The sequence below is a fragment of the Calliphora vicina genome, chromosome 5 (genome assembly GCF_958450345.1).
Source record: "Calliphora vicina chromosome 5, idCalVici1.1, whole genome shotgun sequence".
Classification (NCBI taxonomy): domain Eukaryota; kingdom Metazoa; phylum Arthropoda; class Insecta; order Diptera; family Calliphoridae; genus Calliphora; species Calliphora vicina.
The window spans coordinates 34,409,560-34,433,769 of record NC_088784.1 but is presented as its reverse complement, the minus strand read 5'-3'; the positions used below and the strand labels follow the sequence as shown (position 1 = coordinate 34,433,769).

The 24,210-nt window shown below is 30.7% G+C and overlaps 3 protein-coding genes across 3 annotated transcripts; all 3 read left to right on the top strand.

Annotated features, from left to right (window-relative positions):
* Window positions 1-6,909: 6,909 nt before the first annotated feature.
* Window positions 6,910-8,182, top strand: Fkbp12 (peptidyl-prolyl cis-trans isomerase Fkbp12). Its single transcript, XM_065511987.1, has 2 exons — window positions 6,910-7,064; window positions 7,248-8,182. The coding sequence occupies exons 1-2, from the start codon at window positions 7,028-7,030 to the stop codon at window positions 7,535-7,537; spliced, it is 327 nt and encodes a 108-aa protein (XP_065368059.1). The 5' UTR covers window positions 6,910-7,027; the 3' UTR covers window positions 7,538-8,182.
* A 3,586-nt stretch (window positions 8,183-11,768) lies between these two features.
* Fbxo42 (F-box protein 42) lies at window positions 11,769-20,355 on the top strand. The gene is made up of 2 exons (XM_065511705.1): window positions 11,769-12,492; window positions 18,007-20,355. Exons 1-2 carry the CDS (start codon window positions 12,162-12,164, stop codon window positions 19,908-19,910), a joined length of 2,235 nt encoding a protein of 744 aa, XP_065367777.1. The 5' UTR covers window positions 11,769-12,161; the 3' UTR covers window positions 19,911-20,355.
* Window positions 20,356-21,627: 1,272 nt separating this feature from the next.
* On the top strand, window positions 21,628-22,671 carry mip40 (Myb-interacting protein 40). The gene has a single exon (XM_065512068.1). The coding sequence runs from the start codon at window positions 21,756-21,758 to the stop codon at window positions 22,524-22,526; it is 771 nt and encodes a 256-aa protein (XP_065368140.1). The 5' UTR covers window positions 21,628-21,755; the 3' UTR covers window positions 22,527-22,671.
* The last annotated feature ends 1,539 nt before the right edge of the window (window positions 22,672-24,210 follow it).

Below are 24,210 nucleotides of genomic sequence, written 5' to 3'. Positions count from 1 at the left end.
TACCGTCATGTTCAGCAGAAAAAGATGTTCCCATGGCAAACATTTCGTAACGATCCGGAGTGGCGCCCATAAACTATAGTTTAGCCAAATAATTTAATTTATTTTAATGTTAATTTGAAACACAACTGAAAAAAGTTCTTTTTAAGTATGAAACCATACTGGTTTTAGATTGCTTTAAATCGTTCAAGTAAAATAATTTGCCAATATCCTTAAATGTACTTTTAGAATTTATGTTTTTTTTTACCAAAAAATTGTTTTTATCAAAAACCTATTTTACCACAGAGATTATACTCTAAAATCTATTTTATTAAACAATCCTTATATTATTAAAATATAAACAACAAATATAATTTGTTATATAAATTCAACATAACAAAAATTAAAAAAAAGCAAAAGAAATTTAGACAAATTTATTTTATTATAACAATTTTAAATATAAGAAATACTAATTTAACAAAATTACACACAATCCCCACACACTTAAACCAAATTCAACATTATAATGTTAAAGCAACAAAAACGAAAAAGTTTTATATAAAAATAAAAACACTCACATCATATGTGAACTAATTTTAGAAAAATTTACTAAATGTTTAAATGCAAAAAATAAATATTTAACTATAATCAAACATAAGATTTTATGTATTATGTATATAAACAATTATATACAGTATAGTATAAAGTACAATAAATAACATTTTTAATTATAAAACTAAATTAAATATATACATATAGATATATATATATATACGTAATAATTTATGTATTTAGCTTAAATATCGTAAAACCATAGTAGCATGTAATTAGTTATAATGTATATAATGTCAAGTCTGAGCAATATTTTAAGAAGTTTTCATTTTTACATATATATATTCATAATAAACAATTAGAGCTGGGTTTTGACTTAAAGATTAAATGGCAATTAATAATCCCTACCTGTTTTCAAGTCACTAAAATCTTTTTCAGCACTGGAATAATGCCCTCATTTGTTTCATTCATTCAAATTTTTGCATAGTTTTCATAAGCTGTTTGTACTTTGGGATCTTTGGCAAAGATTTAACTGTCTATGTGGACCGATTAAACCACCTCAATATTCTTAGTTTAAACTTAATTTAATCGCTAACTTCCAGTCAAAACCCATTCATACATACACTTCTCTTAAATAAATAAACCGTAATTATAATTATTTTTTATGTATTAACATATAACTGTATATAAGGTATTATTAATATAATATAAATAATAAAATTAAATAAATTTTAACGTTCTTGAAAATGTGAAAAATTAACAAATTTCGAAAATTGTTTTAATTAATTTAATAAGAAAAGCAAACAATTTTAAATTAAGCGTGCAATACTTTCTTTATGTTTTCATTTATAATAATTATTATTTCTCTTAATTTGTAATAATTTTAAGTTCGTTAAATTTATAAGTTTACTTTAGAATTTTAGTTTAAGGCTTTTTATATAGTTTTTTCTCCTGATATTATTTAACTACATAAGTATATTGTTTATAATGTTTTGAAATAAATTAAAAAGTTTTTAATTACTATTGTTTTATTAAAAATGTCTACACGCCGAAATCATTCGCTTTGCAGGGGTATCTTTAATGTTTGCAAATAAAATGTTAACAACTTTTCGCACAATTACTATTATTTCTATATAATTTCAATGGTATACAGTAGTTGACAATGCATTTTCCAAATATTCAATTAAGAGGTCAAAATCCTAAAAAAAAATCTTAACAAACTACAACAAAATCTTATATTCAGGCCTGTCACAGAATTCCATTCCGATCGAAAGTGGAATTAATTCCACATTTTGCTTCTTCAGAAAAAGTTAAACGAAAATTTCTTTCGGAATGAAACCACTTTCAGTTTTCAAAGTGGAATTGATATTTCTTTGTAATTATTTGTTGTTTTTTTATTTTTTTTTTTGGTGAAAAAATAAATTCGTGTTAAAATTTTTTTTTTCCGATTTTGACCTATCGTAGGTCCAACTTACTCTGGTCTTATATACGTCGTTGCAAAGGTCTTTCAAATATCTATCATTAGATATCCATATTGTCTTAGTAATCCAGATATTGGTAAAAAATCGAGGTTGTCCTGGTTTTTTCCTCATATCTTAGCCATTTGTGGACCGATTTTGCTGATTTTAAATAGGAAACTTCTCGAAAGCATGTCTGACTGAATTATTGAAGATTTGGATCCCGAATATATCTGGGGTCTTCAGAAAATTGATTTCAACAGACAGACTTCTCACGAAGGTGAAGGGTATAAAAATATGATATACCAAAACAAATCCCATGAAGATGAAAATATAAATTTGAAAAAAATAAAATTTGATAATATGGCCAGAAAGATTGGAGTGAAAAGTTGGAAAATGTTGATGAAATATTGGATTTCTTTATTAAAGTTGTAATTTTTGAGCGTAGGGGTCTAAAAATTTGCATAAAATTTTTAATCAATTTCTGTACCAAAAGCCTGATTATTATGATTCGGAAAAAATTACTCTCTTTTCACACATACGGGTGATACAATAACAAAATACACGGCAGTACATTCTCATGAATAAGGTTTTTGATTTTCAGTTACCTATCTAGTTGTTATCTCTTCTATTTGCTGAGATATCGTCAGTTGAAATTTATTAATATGATGTGTTTGATGATTTCTCAGCCGAATCCAGAGTCAAGAAACGAGGACGTGGCGACATTAACCACATTTTTGTTATTTTTTAAGATTTTTGTTTGTTTTTTAAATATTTTTTTTTGTTTTTTTTTTAAAGATTTTTTTGCGATTTTGTTATTTTTATTTTAGAATTTATGAAAGATTTTTCTAGAAAATGATAACTGCCTTTTCTTATGAAAACGTTCGCGTTTCATTTTAAATGAGACTTATGAATATATTTTCTTTTTAAACACCAGGAATAGTTCGCCATAATTTGTTCGTCCCATGTGCCATCGCTGTACATCGCTCTTTTCCTTTAAAGTTGTGATGGAAACGTTCACTGGATGCTCCAACATTTTCCGGAAAGTATTCTTAATGAAAAAAAAAAAAATAACTTTGTAACAAGTTCAACAATAATTTTAAAGTTTGGATCTGGATTGTTCCCTAAAAAAATGTTCTACTACATCTTTAAATGTCATCCAAGCTTATTTTTCAGTAGATGTCATGGGTATTTACAAAATTATAATCCTTATAATAGCAGGTCCTACGAAAAAATCAGATATTTTCGAAAATTTAGAAAATTCAAAATCAAGTTTTTCGCCGATGTTCTTGAAAACGCAGCGTTTTCAAATCGCTTACGGTTTGGAAAAACGCAAAACGTATTTCACAATGTTCTGAAAACCACGCAATTTGTTTTTCGTTTCAGTATACACTAACGGTTTGAAAACGCCAAATTTTTAACGTTTTATGAAACTACATGCTCACGCAATTTTTAGACCTACGCTCAAAAATTACAACTTTAATAAAGAAATCCTATCTTTCATGAACATTTTCACGTTTTCCAACTTTTCACTGCTATCTTTCTGGCCATTTTTGATTTACCCAATGCAGTCCTCTGCTCCTCTTTTGCGACCTCAAGAAATAGAAGAGATTTCTAAAGAGTTCATATTTTTATGGGAAAATATGTCTACAATATTCTTTTAAATTCAATGTAAAATAAAGGCAAAATGTTGCGAAAATAATGAATATACCGAAAAACCAGGTTTTTTCAAATTTATTTCTTTTTTTATTTATTTATTCTATTGAAATACATATACATATGTAGCCATTTGACCAATAACAAATTATATTACAAGTATTCTTATTATCTTTATCAAATTTTATTTTTTTCAAATTTATATTTTCATCTTCATGGGATTTGTTTTGTTTGGTATATCATATTTTTATACCCTTCACCTTCGTGAGAAGTCTGTCTGTCTGTTGAAATAAATTTTCTGAAGACCCCAGATATATTCGGGATCCAAATCTTCAATAATTCAGTCAGACATGCTTTCGAGAAGTTTCCTATTTAAAATCAGCAAAATCGGTCCACAAATGGCTGAGATATGAGGAAAAAACCAGGACAACCTCGATTTTTTACCTATATCTGGATTACTAAGACAATATGGATATCTAATGATAGATATTTGAAAGACCTTCGCAACGACGTATATTAGACCAGAGTAAGTTGGACCTACGATAGGTCAAAATCGGAAAAAAAAATGTTTAACACGAATTTATTTTTTCACCAAGTATAATTTGGTGAAGGGTATATAAGATTCGGCACAGCCGGATATAGATCTCATACTTGTTTTCTTTATAAAGATTATCTGAAGATATATTTTATTTTTCATAATCATCTTAGACTTGCCACCTTTTGAAATTTCCAAAACGGGACACCACTAAATGATCAGAGAACGATGGAAAATGACCTAGTGTGGGTTATAGAATTGCTGAGTACATTACAAATTGTGTCAAAAAATTTCAGAAACACCTTCAAATTCAGAAGTTATTCTGAAAAAAACGTTTACAGTGATGTTTTTCAACTTATCGATCTGTTACTCAGTCAGTTTTTGTTAAATTTTTATTTTTTTAAACGTGTTGGGAAAGAAAACTTATTACGCTTCAAAATGACAGGCATTTATTGATACATTTGTAAGTTATAAGTATTGTTTTTGTTACGATCTTTTTTGATTTGAGTCGCTTTTCATTGCTTATTTTGATATGAAAGCTTATAAAAATTTATATCATTGTATAAAGAAAATAATAAAACATGGTTTTAATTTTTCAAATCGGATGAAAACTGTAAAAGTTATTCAACTTTTCAGTAATACCATTTTGAGTATTTTCTCCCCCAGCGCATATAAATGTAAAAAAAACCAGGGTAAATATTTTCGAACTTTTTTCGAAAAAGTTTAATAACTTTTGCAAATATAAACCGATTTTAATAAGTAATATCTCCTTTTTGTCTATATAAAATTGTCTTTAAAGCACTGTGCAAAAAAAAATTTGGTTTTCATAGAAAAAAATTAAAATAACTATTGTTGAATTTGAAAAATTACGAAAAAAATAAAAAAAATTTAACTTTTTTAATAACTTAAACAATTTCTTAGATTATTTTTTAAAATATTGAAATCGGTTTTAAAATGTATGAGTTAGAGGTATTGAAGTACTACCTACCCTAAAACACTTGTTTCAAAATAACTCTAAATTTTGAGACTTTTGAAAGTCTTCGAACTTTATACAGGAGTAAATAGTTATTTTCGAATATCTGGAGAACTATAATTGTGGAACTCTTAAAATTTTGCCCTAATATCACCCTTACTATTCTACATTTTTTGGGTGAAAATGTTATTGTGTTAGTGGGCGTGGCCTCTCTCATACAAAGTAAATAGTTAATTTCGAATATCTGGAGTACTATAATTGTAAAGTATTTAAACTTTGTATGAATCAAATTCTTGTCACTATACGGAGATTGGCTGAAAATGGGCGAGACTGAATTTTTTAAAGTAAATAGTTATTTTCAAATATCTGGAGTACTATAATTGTGAAATTCTTCAAACTTTATATGAATCAATTTCATATCACGACATGAAGTTTAACCAAATTGGGAAGAATCGGAACAAGGTTTAAGTCACCTACCACACAAAGAAAAATAAATATTTTCAGAACTATAATTGCGATAGCACACTTATCATTTTACATAGTTTGGCTGTAAAATGGTCGGGATTGGATTAGTGGGAATGACACCTCCCATACAAAGTATATAGTTAATTTCGAATATCTGGAGTACTATAATTGTAATGCATTTAAACTTTGTATGAATCAAATTCTTATCACTGTACAGAGTTTAGCTAAAATGGCCTAGATCGAAACAAATTTTGAATATCTGGATAATTAAAATTACGAGATTCTTCAAACTTTGTCTGAAAATTTATTTTTTATAATTTTACCTAATTTGTTTCACCTCATTAAAAAAATGGTTTATAAAATCTTTAAAATTTTTTTATTTTACACGTAGGAGTAACGAAGCGCAGCGGGTTATTTAATAAAGTTTACCTATTCCAGTCCATAATTTAAAATTTATATTTTTAATCGCTTTTTCAGCTTTTTTATTATTTGAAGTAATAAATTCAACAAACTCAGTCCATTTCAATGGACCAACAACTCACCTTTAAAGGTACAAGCATCCTAGAGCGAGTATCGTGCCATTTATTTTTCATGAAAGTTAAATAATGTTTACTAATGAGTTTATTGAAACTCATAGAAGTTAATGCACTAAGTACCTATGTATATTGTTAAATAGTGATATTCAGTTTTTAGAAAATACTAAATTTTAGAAAATAAAGCATCCTTGTATCGGTATTTAAACGGGACAAATGGCGTCCCGTTCAGAGTATCGCCGGGACACGGGACATTCGACTCTAAAACTGGTCTGTCCCGACGAAAACGGGACGGTTGGCAAGTCTAATCATCTATCTAGCAAATATCATATTTTTATCTTCGAGAATTATTGTTTTCGTATTGCTTTGAAGTACAATCTCTCCTGAAGGTGGAAACTTTATCAATACGATTGTAGCCGCAATATATATTTCCTTCCAAGCTATACGATTTCGAATCATTTTCGTATTACTTTACTTGTGAGGTCATTAAAATGTTATAACTTAAATTGTAATTAAATTTTTTTTTTGCTTTTATGTTTTATCTAGCAAAAATCTTTCGCAATAAATTTCTTCTTCCAAACAATGATTTGGAATCACTTTTATTTAGGGTTTGGATCATTTTCGTATTATTGTGCTTGCTAAAATCAATGAAAAAAAAATCGCTGCTTTGACGCCACCAAATTTATCCGTAGAAAAAAGTGTTATCATAATAATCAGCTTTCATATATAATTTTATAACGCCATATTGATACCGAAACGAGTCTCGAAATTTTTGCTATACCAAATTTGTTTCTTTACGGAAAAAAACCGCACGCGTAAAAACGCCGATAGTAAAAATTTATTATTTAAAGCTGTTAAAAGCAAATTAAACAACTGGAAAATGGGTGTACAAATTGTTCCAATTGCTCCTGGTGATGGTAAGCAAAAATACTGTGTAATTGAAATAAGTGTGAAGCATGAAATTACATTTTTTGGAAAGATGACTGACAAACTAACCTATATTTTTTTTTCTTCTATGTGTGTTCTTTTCTCTGCGTGTGTGTATATATGTGTGCTTGAATTCCTATTGAAATACCACACCACAATTCACCGATATATAGGTAGCACATATCCTAAGAATGGACAAGTCGTTACCGTCCACTATACTGGTACCTTGGATAATGGCACCAAATTCGATTCGTCCCGCGATCGTAACAAGCCCTTCAAGTTCACCATTGGCAAGTCCGAGGTGATCCGTGGTTGGGATGAGGGCGTGGCCCAATTGTCTGTAGGTCAACGTGCCAAGTTGATCTGCTCTCCCGATTACGCTTATGGTTCTCGTGGTCATCCCGGTGTCATCCCCCCAAATGCCACCTTGACTTTTGATGTCGAATTACTCAAGGTAGAGTAAAGAAACGTAAGAGAATTTTTTGAAACCAGCATATGGAACTTGAAGATGCATTTAATATTAAAACAAACCTTGAAACACAACATCCCACAAGATTATTAAAAATATGTAGTTGTAATACACACAATTATACTCTTCTACTCCATATAATATTAGAAATAATGATTATACATACACTTTAATATTTAATAACAAACTTTATTAACTTACAACAACCAAACAAAACTTACAAATAACGTAAAATATACCAACAATTTTATACTTACTCTAATATCTACATAATAACAACGGGATGTTTTGTCCGACATCCTTTTGTTTAATTTTTCTTTTTTAACGTGATGATGAATATCGGGGGATTTCCAACACCTTCAATCCCCCAAAAAACAAACAAACTTAGTGTACTATTATTATAAAACAAACATATAATATATATTAAACGTATAAATATTATTGGCTTAAATAAAATGAATGCTTTTCTTAATAATTGTATTTAGCTTAAATCTTATTAAAACAAAATATGAAAAAATAACATACTTTATCTTAATTATAAGCTACTATTCTTAATATAAAAATAATTTTTCAAATCTTTTTGTGAAAATTCCAAAAATTAAATACATCTTAGAGAATCGTCAGAAGTTGTAAACAAAATTGTGTCGATGTGTTTTATTTCCTTGGGAACTGGTTTCAATTACCGAAAATTGTATAAGAAATGGGTTTATATTTGTCTTCATTGAGATAAGTTGTTTTACAAGGTTTCATTCCTAAAGATTAGCAATTCAATAAAATCCACCCTAAACAGTTTATATGTATACTAGGTTGGCTTTTAAATTAATAGGCACTTGAATTAATCTTGATACACAGAAAAAATGATTTCTTAAACATTTTTTAGTTAACATTTATTAGAAATTTAAACAAAAATTTAATCAATTACTTTTTTACTCAAAAACTAAATTTACTTAATCAGGCATGTGATGAAAAACGATCGTTTTCAAAACTGAAATCAATTTCAAAAACGATTTAGGTGTGATGAATTTCGATTGATTTCATATTCAATTTTTGTTTCATTCCGTATCATTTTTATAACAAACAAGTAAAAGTGCTATATTCGGCTATGCCGAATCTTATATACCCTTCACCTTTGTTGTGGATGCATTATTATTTTTTATAATTAGTATACATATATGTATGTACATTGCCCACTTTCAGCGTACAGCATCCTAAATTTATCAAGAACACAAAAAACAACAACAACGCCAAACGAAACAAAACACCAAAAGAAAAAACAAAATACGCAAGCCAATGAAACCAACACACATCCAAACATACGTTTAATTGTATAAAAAACAACAACGCCAAAAGAAACAAAACACAAAAGAAAAACAAAATACGCAACGCATGCACATCCAAACATACGATTTGTTGCTTTTTTGTAAAAAAAACCAACACACAACCAAACAAACGTTTAGTTGTATAAAAAACAACAACAACGCCAAAAGAAACAAAACACAAAAAAAAAACAAAATACACAAAACTTACACAACCAAACAAACGGTTAGTTGTAAAAAAAACAACAACAACGCCAAAAGAAACAAAACACAAAAAAAAACAAACTACGCAAAGCTTGCATATCCAACCATACGTTTTGTTGTTTTTTTGTCAAAGCATGCAATACATTGTGTTTTTTGATGAAATTTTCAGAGGTTGTCTCGGATTTTTGCTCATATCTCCGTTATTTATGGACGGATTTTGCTGATTTTAAATAGCAAAATTCTCGAAAGTATGTCTGACAGAATTGTTGAAGATTTGGATCCCGGAGATATCTGGGGCCTTCAGAAAATTGATTTCAACAGACAGACAGACAGACGGACAGACAGACAGACAGACAGACGGACATGGCTTAATCGACTCCGCTATCTATAAGGATCCAGAATATATATACTTTATAGGGTCGGAAATGAAAAATGTAGAAATTACAAACGGAATGACAAACTTATATATACCCTTCTCACGAAGCTGAAGGGTATAAAAACAACAAAATAAGCAACTCTCCATTTGTTAACCTTAATAAGTGTGAAAATTTAATTTCGATAAATTCCCTTTTAAACAAATTCGAATTTGAAACTAATATGACAAAATGATTCAAACAAACACATCACACCTTTTGCCATTTTCAAATCGTTTTTGCATCTAAATCGTTTTTCATCACATACCTGAATATTTATTAATATATGATTCTTTTCAGTATTGTAAAAAAATGCAAACAAAACAAATTATTTGAGAAGTATCCACATAAAATTCAACAGAAATAGCTTCATGACGATCGGTCCATAATTAGTCATAACTCACAAATACGAAAATAAATTATTGTAATTTTGAAATTATTTAAAATATTTTTGCTCATTAATTAAAATATTTATGAATACCGACCGTAGATCTAAAAATCATTCGTGTTATTTGAAAATTAAATACAATTTTGGGTTTGATCAATTACTGACAAATGACAAATATTTGAAAAAAAAATGACAACCACTAAATAAAACTGATTTGAATTCTTTTATTTATTTCAAAAACTTATTTTACTTAGGATGATTCAAAACAAAAAATTTAGTGTTATTTTATTTAATGCTGTTTGATCTTACAAAACACTTGTAAGAGTAAACACGTCAAACAAATTTGTGCTAAAAAAAGGTTACGCTTTTTTGAGCAAATATTTGCCATGTGTGACCCTGCCTTTAGAGGTAACAGTAATTGATCAAAACCAAAATTTTATTTAATTTTCAAATAATCTTTAGTTACCAACGATGTAACATTTTGATTTTAATAATTGAAATCTATAAAATAAAAAATAGAATACCAAATTTGTCAGTTTTTTTAAATTTTATTAATAATTTAATTCAGGATTAAATTACAATTTTCATTAAAATGCCGTTATAGAAATAAGCCAAAATATCGTTACCGCTAAGTCACCGTTACCAAATTAGCTTTTACCGTTTTAAATCGGTAAAAAAAAAACTTAAATTATGAAAAATAAAAACGACTTTTATTACTGTACCTATAAGTTATAAACCAAAAGAGAAAACAATAAAAATAATCGCAGCTGTCATATATTTAAGCCAACATTTCGAATTCAAAATTGTATTTGACCAATAGCGACAATCGTTAAGTTCTCCATATAAAAATGTGTGATGAATGAAGAGTTTATTCTCTGCGGAAGGAAATTAAAGCAATAAACATATTTACATATGTATTTGACGAACACATACATATCTAAAGTAATCACAGTGAATTTTGAATAGTTTCGAGTTCTTATTTTTGAACAAATCCCACTTATTCAAGCCCACTGTTAAGAAATCAATTAAATAGTTCATGATTAACCCTGTAAAAGTAGAGTGCTTGTATCAAGTGATGTCAACTTTTTTTATTTTTAAAAGCTCTAAAATCTTTGAAAGAAGTATATATTTTTTCTAACTCTAGGATTAAAGAATGCATTTCTGTCTGAAATTGGTTTGGTTTGTGTGAAATGACAAATAAATAACATATAAGTTTTCAATATTGTACTAAATTCTTATATAAAACCAATTACTTTTTTGGTTTTAATCTTTGTATGGTCACAAACAGCCGGTGACTCTTCAAAAATACTCGAATTACGAAAAATTTATTTAAAAATATTTAATTAACCCCATGTACATAACTGATAAATTTTGACATAAATCAAGATCATTGAAACAGCTTGCATTAATAAAAAAACGTAAAAATTTTTGCCCGCTCTCTTACTTTAAGAGTTATAGGAATTTAAAGTCAATATATATAATAGTGAATTTCTCATATATTTGGAAAATGATAAGATCATTATGGGTATCATTGAATAGTGCTTCAAATTACCTTTAATATAATATAGTACTGTTTATTACATACACCCCAAAATGGCAATACAAAAATTAGAACAAAAATTTGAAAAATATAAACTGTTACAGGGATCTTGATTTGTTCCAAAATTAGTTCTGTTATTCTGCCCGCGTAATTTTTTGATATTATATCAAAGTTAATCGCCGTTGGAGTAAATATTAATAAATTTGTACATTATAAGTGGAAAATCGCAAATAAAATCAATGGAAAAAGAAAAACACTAATAACCGCTTAAATACCACTGAGTTGGCAACTCTGATTGCATCACTCTCTCTTGAAGCAAGAGAAAAACAAAACAAATTTCCAAAAAAAAACAAACTGTCAAAAATTATTTGCAACAAGCAATGAAAAACCATGAAAATTGAAAATTGCTGCAAAATTAACGAAAAATCTATATAAAATTAATAAAACAAACTTATTAAAATTATGGCAAAGTGTATCCGTTCATAACAAATCAAAGAAAAAGTAAAATAGTTGTATTGGGCAAACAAATTTCGAAAGGAGAAATTGCATTCAATTCAATTATAAACTTAGCATCACGAAGAAAAAGAAGTTGATAAAGTGTATGAAGAGGCAAGACACTGACAGTGAAGACAAAAACAAAGACTACGGAATTCAATAGAATTTTTTATTCATTACCCTGCACTTTGGGGGTCAATTTATTGTAAAAAGGATACCAAATAACAACAATTTTTACAAGCAAGGCTACATTTTACAAATAATGGATGATACAATGAAGGTTAAGGATCAATGTCATAATAGCACTACTACAAATGACAAGGTCAATGCAGAGACTTTGTTGTCGTTACAGCAGCATCAATACAATAATGATAACTCGGTTGTTGTTGATGAAGATGGAAAGGAAGAGGAGCAAAATAACGAATCTAGCGACCCTGGTTCTGAGAGTCCGGACGAGAGTAATGGCAAAATGGTTTATCATATAAACATGTTGCCGGATGAAATGTTGGAATTTATTTTAACCTATTTACCGCCCTACAAGGATTTGGAAAATTGTAGTTTAGTGTGTAAAAGATGGCAAGATATAGTCAAAAGTAAGTAGATTTTACTTAGACAATTTTTTTTATATGCAATGACGTAAATCGATTCATTTAAAAACGTATGTTGGCGATAAACGCACTTTCTTCGACAGGTTTGAAAAACGGTTCCAAAGCTATTTTATGTAACAATAAACTTCTCGTTTTATTAGGAAAGTTTCTTCTAATAAAAACAAATGAAAAATTTGTACATATGTTTTTACCAGAGCTTCGAATTAATTTATTCATGTTAATCCATTCTCAACATCTAATTCTTTAGCTTTATTCAAAGCATTTATTTAAATCGAATTCATTCATAGTTGAATTTAAATCCTTAAAATCGTAATGGAATTAACTCATAACAGAATTCATGAAATCTGAATTCATTTAGTTTTATATTTTAAAAAGTACAGCAATCCTTTTAAGGCCCAATTGGCAATAATAAAATTCTACAAACTATTGGAAAATGTTATCAATGTTATTAGATGTTATCAAAGCAATATCTTCATTTTATCATTTTGAAGAAAATCATCAGGCTGTCATATCAAATAATGTCACACTTGGGTTCTTCAACAACTGTCCCATTGTAGTACCGAGTCAGTACCCAATTTGTTGAAGAATGAGAATGAACTTTGTTAATATTATAACTTGTTTTATATATTGTAAATTGAATCAATATAGTTTGTTTTAATTGTAATATTTATTTAGAAAATTAGAAAATAAATTTTCACTTTTTGACTGTCTTTCTAAATATACGTATCACATACTAACAGGTTATGGGCCCCTCCGCGATATAAGAGTTATATAGAGATATATAGTGCGTGAATATAAAAGTGAGTTTAAGAAGAATCAAGATTTAAGAAAACTCAAGATTCAAGACTCAAGATTTAAGATATTTCAAGATTAAAGATGTCAACCAACAATCAAATTGAGAAGCTTCGTGGAAGCGAGAATTATGAAGATTGGAAATTTATGGTTGAGGCATATTTCCAAATGAAAGGTCTTTGGAATGTTGTCCTTGGTACTGAAACAATGGAGGATAAAAAGATTCAAGCTAAATCTGAATTAATACTATTGATGGATAAGACGATTTATCCCCACATTCGTGATTGCAGTAATGCACAAGAGATGTGGAGTTCACTAAAAACTATTTTTGAAGATAGCGGACTGGTAAGAAGAGTGGGATTAATTCAAAAATTTTGTTCTACAAAATTACAAAATTGTGCAAACATTGAAGAATACGTTAACGAAATTATAACGACAGCCCACAAACTAAGAGCAGCTGGCCTCAATGTCGACGAAGAATGGGTAGGTTCAATGTTGTTAGCTGGATTACCAGAAGAATATAATCCAATGATAATGGGAATTCAAAGCTCAGGTATTAAAATAACTGGTGATGCTATCAAATTAAAATTATTACAAGATGTCAAAAAGGAATCAACAGACGTTGCTTTAGCTGGCCAAAAGAAGGTATTTAAAAATAAAGGACCTAAATGCTTTAATTGTAACCAATATGGACACATTGCTGCAAAATGTCCTCATAAAGGTATGAAATCAAAATTTAAGAAAAATGTAAATGCGATGTTGGGTTGTTTTTCTGCTCGAGATTTAAACAAAAGTGAATGGTATTTCGATTCTGGAGCAACTGCACACATGTGCTCAAATTCGAAATTTTTTGCTGATAATTTTCAAGAAGAAAATGCTGAAGTTACCATTGCCAATAATGAAACAATGCAAGTAAGGGGTAAAGGTGAAGTTAATATGACTACTCAGATTGGAAAGAATAAAGAGGAAAATGTTAGATTCCGTGAAGTTCTCTATATACCAAACTTGTATGTCAATCTATTATCCGTTTCAAAAATAGTTGACAATGGTTATGAAGTCGTATTTAACAAAAAAGGTTGTAAAGTTATAGACAACACTGGCAGCATTATAGCAACGGGAGATATGGTTAACGGTATGTTTAAATTAAATATAGCAAGCAACAAAGTACTTATTTCTGAAGTAAAAACTCAAGAATACAATCTGTGGCATAAACGACTTGGTCATTTAAATGATGAAACTTTAAAGGATATGAATTCTGGTGCAGTTGTTGGTGTCAAATGCGAGATAAACAAACAAAATTGTATTACTTGCTTAAAAGGTAAATTTTCAAGATATCCATTTAAGAATTCCGGAACTAGGTCAACTGAAATTCTAAGCTTAATACATTCAGATCTTTGTGGACCTATGGAAGAGAAGTCAATAAATGTGAACCATTTATTGACTTCTCTTCCATAGGTACATGTTAACATTTATTGATGACTTTAGTAGAAAAGTTTTTGCCTATTTTATTAAAACAAAAGATGAAGTTTGTTCCAAATTTTCCGAGTTTAAACAATTTGTGGAAAATCAAACTGGAAAAAGGATAAAGGCTTTTAGAAGTGATAATGGAACTGAATACTGTAATACCAAAATGAAGAAAATGTTTCTAGAGTGTGGTATTGAGCATCAAACGACAGTCCCATATACGCCCCAACAAAATGGTATGTCAGAGAGAATGAACAGAACAATTATAGAGAAAACTAGATGTCTACTAATTGATGCCAGTTTAACAAAACAGTTCTGGGCTGAAGCTGCAAATACTGCAGTGTATTTAATAAATCGTACTCCTTGCAAATCATTGAATGATGTCAGTCCTGAAGAGGTATGGTCTGGAAGAAAACCAAATTTAAAACATCTAAAAGTGTTTGGATGTAAAGCTGTGATACATATTCCGAAAGAGAAAAGAAAAAAGCTTGATGCTAAGGCAAAAGAAAGCATTTTTGTTGGATATTGTACTCATTCAAGAACTTATCGTTTTTATGATGTAAATCGGAACAAAGTCGAATTAAGTAGAGATGCTAAATTTTTTGAAGACAAGTTCTATTCTGAAAAGCCTAGTGATGATTCAAAATTTTATATATTTCCTGGATGTGATTCAGTGGGGGATGTAGATGTTCAAATGGAGCCTATAGAATTAAGTTCTGATGAAACAATTACAAATTCTGAAGATATGTCAATCATTGTAGAAGAGAGTAACTCAGAAGAAGAACAATATTTTTCAGAAACTGATGACACATCATTCAGAGGATTAGAAGATCAAAGTATTGATTGGGCACCTGGACCATCGATGAGAAGAATCACATCTCCAGAAAATACAAGGAAGTCATCGAGAGTTCCAAAACAAGTACAAAGGTTTGGTTTTAATGTGATTCAAGTTGATGAAGAACCCAAAACAATGAAACAGGCACTAGAAAGTCCTAATAAACAAAAATGGCAACAGGCAATGAATGAAGAACTAAATGCATTAATAGAAAATGGAACGTGGGAGATTGTAAAATTACCAAAAGGCAAGAAACCTATTGATAGCAAATGGTGTTATAAAATCAAAAGGAATTCAGAAGGTGAGATTGAACGTTATAAAGCTAGATTAGTCATTAAAGGTTATTCTCAACGTTATGGAATCGATTACGAGGAAACTTTTTCACCTGTGGTTAGATATTCTTCAATCAGATTACTTTTAAGTCTGGCTGTTCAACATGATTTGGATATCGATCAAATGGACGTAGTAACAGCATTTTTACAAAGTGAATTAGATGAGGAAATTTATATGAATATTCCAGAAGGTTTAAATGAAAACAAGGATTTGGTATGTAAACTTAAAAAGTCATTATATGGTCTCAAACAAGCAAGTAGAGTATGGAACAAAAAGTTAGACCAAACTTTAAAAAATATAGGACTATTCCAATCCAATACAGAACCTTGTATATATTATAAAGTAAATAATAATGAAATAACATACGTCGCAATTTATGTTGATGATATTTTAATCTTTACAAATAATCCTGAAAGTAAGTCTAATATAAAGAAAAGCCTTACAAATATTTTTAAAATGAAAGATTTTGGAGAAGCAAATTATATTTTGGGGATGAAAATTACAAGAGATCGATTGAACAGAAAATTATGGCTTGACCAAGAACAATATATATCTAAGGTTTTAAAAAAATTTAATATGGATGATTGTAAACCTATCTCAACTCCCTTAGACATAAATAAAACGGTTACCAAAGAGATGAGCCCACAAACTGAAGAAGAAGTTGAAGAAATGAAAAAAATACCATATCAAGAAGCAATTGGAAGTATTATGTATGCAGCTCAAGTAAGTCGTCCAGATATTTCATTTGCAGTGGTGGCTTTAGCCAGATTTAATAATAACCCTGGTAAGGCACACTGGCAAGCTGTAAAGCGTATCATGAGGTATCTTAAAGGAACTATGAAATACAAACTACAATTTTCTAAGGATGAAAATGAATTCATCGAAGGATTCTCAGATGCAGATTGGGCTGGAGATGTAGATGAAAGAAAATCAACCTCGGGTTATGTTTTTAAGTTTCAAGGTGGCTGTATTTCATGGAACTCTAAGAAACAGCAAACAACAGCGTTATCAACAACAGAAGCGGAATATATGGCTTTGGCAGCAGCTGGTCAAGAGGCGTTGTGGTTACAATCTTTGTTTAATGAACTTGGAAGACCATCATCAATTGTAATAAAATGTGATAACAAAAGTGCTATAAATTTGTCTCACAACAGCACTTATCATGCTCGTTCAAAGCATATTGATATAAGACATCACTTTTTAAGAGAACTAGTTAATAATAAAAAGATCATTATTAACTATCTCAATACCGAGAATATGGCAGCAGACATCTTAACAAAATCCCTATCAAGTGTGAAGCATTTTCATTGCTGTGACCTGATGAATCTTGGCGTTCATTCTAGTGGGGGTGTTGAAGAATGAGAATGAACTTTGTTAATATTATAACTTGTTTTATATATTGTAAATTGAATCAATATAGTTTGTTTTAATTGTAATATTTATTTAGAAAATTAGAAAATAAATTTTCACTTTTTGACTGTCTTTCTAAATATACGTATCACATACTAACACAATTCCAGTTGCACGAACGAAGTCACTTATCGCCAGGTCGTGCAAAAAAATTCCCCATTTTTACATTACTGAGTAAATAATAATCTTGAATCACTTTAATGATGGCCAGTCTTAAGTTTTGTAAAATTGTTTATAATGTTATATCTCTGGTTGTAGGAACCTTAAATTGATCAAATGGTTCTCCTTTGTTGTATTCCTACTTCACACTTACTGTATACAATCATTGATTTTGAAATAAGAAAAGTACAAAGAAAAGGAACCATAAACATCTCCTCTGACTTTATCTAACCTTTTCTAGTAATATCTTTAATGTTGCTAGGTTCATTAACTTCGTAGAAATTGTTGATTCTATAACCATTAATATGTACTGTACCCTGAACATATAAAAAACATAAGGTACATAAGAAAAATTGCCATTAATTGCTTTCAATTTAATTTTTCTATAAAATCTTAGTTTTCTATAAAGAAAAATTAACTTGTGGATTTGTAAAAAATCCGCAAATAGCCATTTTTTACACCTTTTTATTAATTTCGAAATAAAAATATTCATTCTCTCTTTGCAGATCTAATAAGACGTTCGAAAATTAATCTGCACAAAGGACTGCAAGATTTTCGTTTGTGCTGGCAAGTATTTTCTCAACAAACTGCTGCTTCAATCGAGGCCAACAACGGCAGTATTTGCAATAGTCCCACAGTGCCCGTTATTGCTGGACGTTTCTCGCATTCGGCTGTGCGCCATGGAAATTCGATGTATATTTTTGGTGGAGGATCTTCGTCCGATACAACTTTTAACGACCTATGGCGTTTCGATTTATCGGAAATTCAATGGGAGCGACCGTTATCAATGGGTTCATATCCATCACCAAAAGGCAGCGCCTCAATGGTGGCTTGGAAGGACCAACTAGTACTGTTTGGTGGTTGGCGTTATCCCTCTTTGCATCCTCCCTATCAGCCATGGTGTTTATTTGACGAATTGCATTACTACGATTTGGCCACAAATCGTTGGTCGGTTGTGATGTCAATGTCAAGACCACCACCTATAGCCGGCCATTCGGCTAGTGTTCATGGAGATATTATGGTCATATTTGGTGGCTATAAAATATCGGATGGTGTCAATTCGAATTCAAATGAAACTTGGTGTTTAGATCTGAAGGAGCATCGCTGGTGGCAGCCATTGTTTGTGGGGAGTGTGAAGCCACCGGCTCGTTATGGTCAATTTCAATTAGTTTTAGATGAGAAACATTTACTTATAGTGGGTGGCTGTGGTGGTCCTAATAGTGTATATTCTGATGCTTGGTTGTTGGATATGACGAGAGATTTGTGGATGTGGAAATCGATACCAGTGCGCAATAAAAAGTTTTCGGCCTCTCATATGTGGTGTAATCCTGCCTGTAAAATAGACTCGAAATTGGTAGTTTTGGGACCTACTCCCAATATGCCACAAGATTTTCAATTGATGAAACAAACAAGAGTTCCTGTTGGTGGTGGTTTGCCAGCGCCCCGCTTAGCGGCCCGGGGCCAAAACCAGCACAATAATCCCTTGAATAGACCTGGTGGCCAAGGAGGTAATCATAATCCAGTAATACGAATACCTGCTAATAATCACAATCGTTTACAAAATAATCGATTAAATGGTGCTGGCGGTGGTAATATACCCCGTGAAGGACCGGACGATCAATATTTTGCTCAGCGTAGAGCCATTTTGAATCAGCATCAACAAAACGCAAGCAATAACAATTTCATTAACAATCACAATCAAAATAGCAATTTTCAACCTCGTAGTGGCAGCATAAGACAGTTACACACTCCACCGGAAGAAAGTAATCACAATCGTCCTTCCACTTCGGGTGTTGGATCACCACGTTTGAATGGCTCTGCATCCACGCGCAATGACAACGATGTGTCGCCTCCAGGCCGAAATGGTGGCGGTGTTGGTGGTCTGGATCAAGAAGCGGCTAGTCGCCTACAGCGGAATCTCGCCCTAAGATGTCGGGAAAATGAACCTTTACTGCCTAAAAGATTTGATGAACTATACGAAGATCCTTTTCGTATGGCTGCCTTCAATGTACAAAACCGTCCACGATCCTTATCGAAAGATCACAATGAACGCATTCGCCGCATGGAGGAAAAGATGAATGCTTTGCGAAATTCTCGACGCAATGCCATGGCCGAACAGAAATCCATTAAGGAGCCTTCTCCTAAACGCGTTAAACGCAATGTACACTCACTCTTTGTGTGTGATCTTTCGCATGCTCTCTCTGAATTGGATCCCTATTTGGAGTGGTTGGAATATAAGAATTATGGTGTCATACCCGGAGCTCCCGAGCGGCTTATTTTATCCACAATGGTACCAGGCCATGGTGAATTGATATTGTTCGGTGGTGTTCACAAAGAAACTTTAAATGAAATTACCCATCAAGTTTCAAATACCGTACATTTCTTAAGTGCTCCGAGAGATATAGTTTAAGTTGAATTTGCTGGATTTGAATGTGAATTCATTATGTGAAATGTGTGTATTGATTTATTTAAGATGATCTCCTCAAAATTTCTTCTGGAGAAATTGCAACCGTACAAGATTTAACTAAATGATGCTTAACTATTATTTATATTATTGTATGTTGATGCACTTTGCTTCTTGCATGGTTTTCATTATTATTATTACTTTTTTTTTTGTAAGTTAAAGAATTTTTTTTCTTTTTATTTCATTTATTCTCTTATATTTAAGCCACTGTGTTTATTCCCTTACAAAATTTTCAGTTAACAAAATACGAAGTATTTGTTCAAATTAAACATGCTGTTTACACTGATCTTACCTAATAAATAAAATTCAAAATGCGATATTAAGAAATAATAAATTAAATCTATAAATAAAGTAAAAGCTGCCATGTAGCACGCTAATATTATAATTAAAATTATATTGTTTGTTTGAGTTGTTTGATAAAACAAGTATGCCCAGTTTACCGTCAAGATCTTCATAACTGTCTCAATATTTTCTACTGCCCAACCAAACCTACATCACTTTGTAAAAAGAATTTATGGACTAATCCAGTAGAAGTAGCACAATTCCTTTCATCCAGATGCCTTGACCTCGATGTAGAAACCTCGGAATTTAAAATTGAGTATTCATAAACGCATATTTGCAAATACGATAAACACCTATCAGGCATACATTGGTACCGTAATGGAGGGTAAGGTTACGGAAGTTGTAGCCGACATCTGGTTTTCCGAGGTGTCCAAAATAGGGTTTGTTACTGGTTTATTACCAGCGAGGGCTAAAGCAGCTACTTGGCTTGACGTCCAATGGTACCTTACTGTATTTGTTCAAGCTGTCACCAGAAGGTTAAACAGTTTATTGTTTGCAATCAGCCAGCAGAGGTTTCCATTGCTGATCTTTTGCCATTGTTTGTTTTTGTTACTTAATTGTTGGTTCCATTGGATTCCCACGTGTATGTGTGTAAGGGGATGGCCATCCATACATAGATGATGGAGACCATAAAAAAACTCAAGATTGATATTGATGGAGTACCATTTATAACTCAAATTGAAAATTGATGGAGTTGCTTTTATAACTCTTGATATTATTCTGAAGGTTTAAGCGTTCCAGCATCATATATGAAGATATACATACATATGTAGGTCGACTAGAGACCTACTTTAGTTAAGTCTTAGCTACAATTATGCTCTAATATTAAAACAAATGAGAAATCCTCAATGGCTCTTAAGTTATAGCTAAAAAACTAAACAAACATCAAGATATGGAAAAAATATAAAAGTTCATAAAAAAGAACTGAGAAAGCCAAACAACACTTTGAAGGTTTTATTATACTGGCCTGGTAATTTATCCTTGACTTGGAATTTGTCAACACCACTTTATAATGAGGTCTTCACAATGAAGTGCTCCTAAATAACGGAACTTGAAAAGAGATTTTTAAATTTGTATAAAAAGAGTACACATAATTGAACGAATAATAAATATAACTTTATAAAATGGATATGTATAACATTTTTATTTTAAATTTAACGTTTCGTAAAAATTCACTACTTACGAGAAACCCTCAAATATCACAAATTTTTGTATACACCCTGTTGTTTACAAGAAAATCCCTTTAACTACAGCCAACTTCATACACAATTTTTGACATTTGCTTTAGCTTTCATTCATTCTAATAAAAAATTTAAAAACGACAAAAAATAAAAATAATTTTGCTGTTGTTTCAAATTCAAATAAATAATAAACTAATTATCTTTTGGTGAATATATCACGTGAAACAATATTAAAACATTTTATTATATTAAATCGAAAAAATATAAAATGAAAACTCCACCACACAAGCGCGACAACAATGATGATGTACAGGCCGCCAGAGGCAGATTGCGTGGAGCTCTTAATGACTCCTTACAAAATCAAGAAGTTGATGATATACCCGAAGACTACGAGGAGGAAGAAGAAGAGGAGGAACAACAGATTGTACCCCATCGTCAGCGTGGTAGACCGAAAAAAATTCAGCCAACCACTGAACGTCTATCACCTTCAGCTGGCTTTCTAACACCAAGTAAGAGACGTAAACGAGAACATGCAGGAGGTTCAGGCGGACAGAAAATACAGGCCGAAAGCTTTATCATGAAACTCTTTGATCGCAGTTTAGATTTGTCCAAATACTCTGAACAAACTTCTCTCTATCCCATATGTCGGGCGTGGATGGCTAATCAACCACGTAATCCCAGTATACGCAGTTACCGTGACACCAGATCTCCCTCGCCCACCGAACGCAAAGACAATGGTGCAGATATACTTTTAAAATTACGCAAAAAAGATTTGCGAGATGTCACCAGCATGCCAAAACCCAAAAAGACTGATGTCCCCAAAATTCCACCACCCACAGAGCAGCCCAAAAAATATAATAAATCCGAGGAACTTGTTGGCGCTGGTAATAAACTGAAAGATGGCACAAAAGATGAATTACTGGTGCAACACTTGGGTAAATGGAAACAAGTTAAAAGCAATTGGCAAAAACATACAAAGGTCTATCAAAAACGACATGATGTTAGTTATCAAATTCTGGAATTACTCTTTAAACCGTGAGGGATATAAAAACAAATATTCAGAAATAAATTTATGAATAAAAATAAGATTTTGTAATACGTTTTACATTCTATCACCAAAATAATAGCATTGCATGCTTTATACTTTTATTGAAATAAAAAAAAATTGTTCTATTGTAAAAATATTTCTAAAATATATGAAACTTCAGCTTCATGGAAGGCGCCAGACACAGATGCAAATCCTGTACACCTGGGGGTTTATTGTGTAATTCGATTCCAAAGAAAACATTTTCAAAATACAATGTATAAATTCGAAAATTTCGTAACTGAAAATTAGTACATTTTACTATCAGCCCAATTATGAATAAAAATTCCCCGGGAGTTTTTTTCCCCTTTCCCTTTTCTCATTTTTCCTATTCAAATTCAATGGGAAAAAACTCCCGGGGAACAAACTCACAGGGAATTTTTTATTCATAATTGGGCTGTATATATTCGATATTGAAATTATTTTTGATCTCGAATGCGGTAATTCGTTTCTTTGTATTTAATATTTAGTACCAGGAGCCAAATTACCGCATTCGTGATCGATATATAAATCGAAAATATAATAAAATGTACTACCAAATAAATGAATAATTTATACGCGGATTTTTAAAAATTTGCTCACATTTTTATTTAAATTAAAATGGTATTTTTTAGAAAACAATTTGGAAAAAAAGAATATTATTGAAAAAATATTTTTTTTTAATTTTCAAAAACAATTTTGAAAAAAAATTTTAAATTTATTTACCTAAAAATATTTAAAGGGTATATAAGATTCGACACAGCCGAATATAGCTCTCTTACCCCCTGTCTATACTTGACAAATATTTATCATAACAATTAATGACGTTCGTTGTCAAGACAAAGTTGTCTGAGCAAAAGCACTAACAATTTTGTCATAACGAAGCAATAATACTAATAAATGGGGACTATACCTCATGATTTTGTATCTTGCAAACCATTTTGACGTTTATCATGATACAAATTTATCAGGTATAGACAGGGGGTTACTTATTTCTAATTTATATTTTAATTTAGGGTCAACTTGCCGTTTTCATTAAAATACAGTCACCGAAATAGTAGCCAAAACACCGCTAAATCGCCGTTACTGAAATAATCAAAATTAACGTTACGGATACCATTTCGAAGCGGTAGCCAAACTTGAAATTTTTATTTCAAGGCATAGATGACAACTAGATAGATAACAGTGCCAAAAACAGGGTATATACAGCGTACTCTCTCATAAGCGGACTCCTAAGGGACTGACAAATTTATCCGCTTATGAGAGTAGTAAATAAAACCAAAGAATTTTTTTTGGGAATGAAAAGTGTTCGTTTATGGGACGTGTCCGATTTTAAATTGTCATTAAGTTGCCATTTAAAATCAATTATATATAAAATGTAGGACATTTTTAAATTGCACTTTTCACGTTAGAATTGTACCAAACAAAGTACAATTATACCAACTTTGCCATCTCTACAAGGAACTTACTCAATCAGTGCACAGTGGTTGCACTTGTATGGAAGAGAGTGACAAAAATAGTAAGTATAAATATATAGTCTTAAAACTTACACAATATATTTATGGTGACATTAAAACGATATTCTGAGAAAATAGCCATGGTCGCATGCAATTTAAGGTAGTTTAGCAAATTAAGTTAAAAATTAACTTTTTTAAGATTT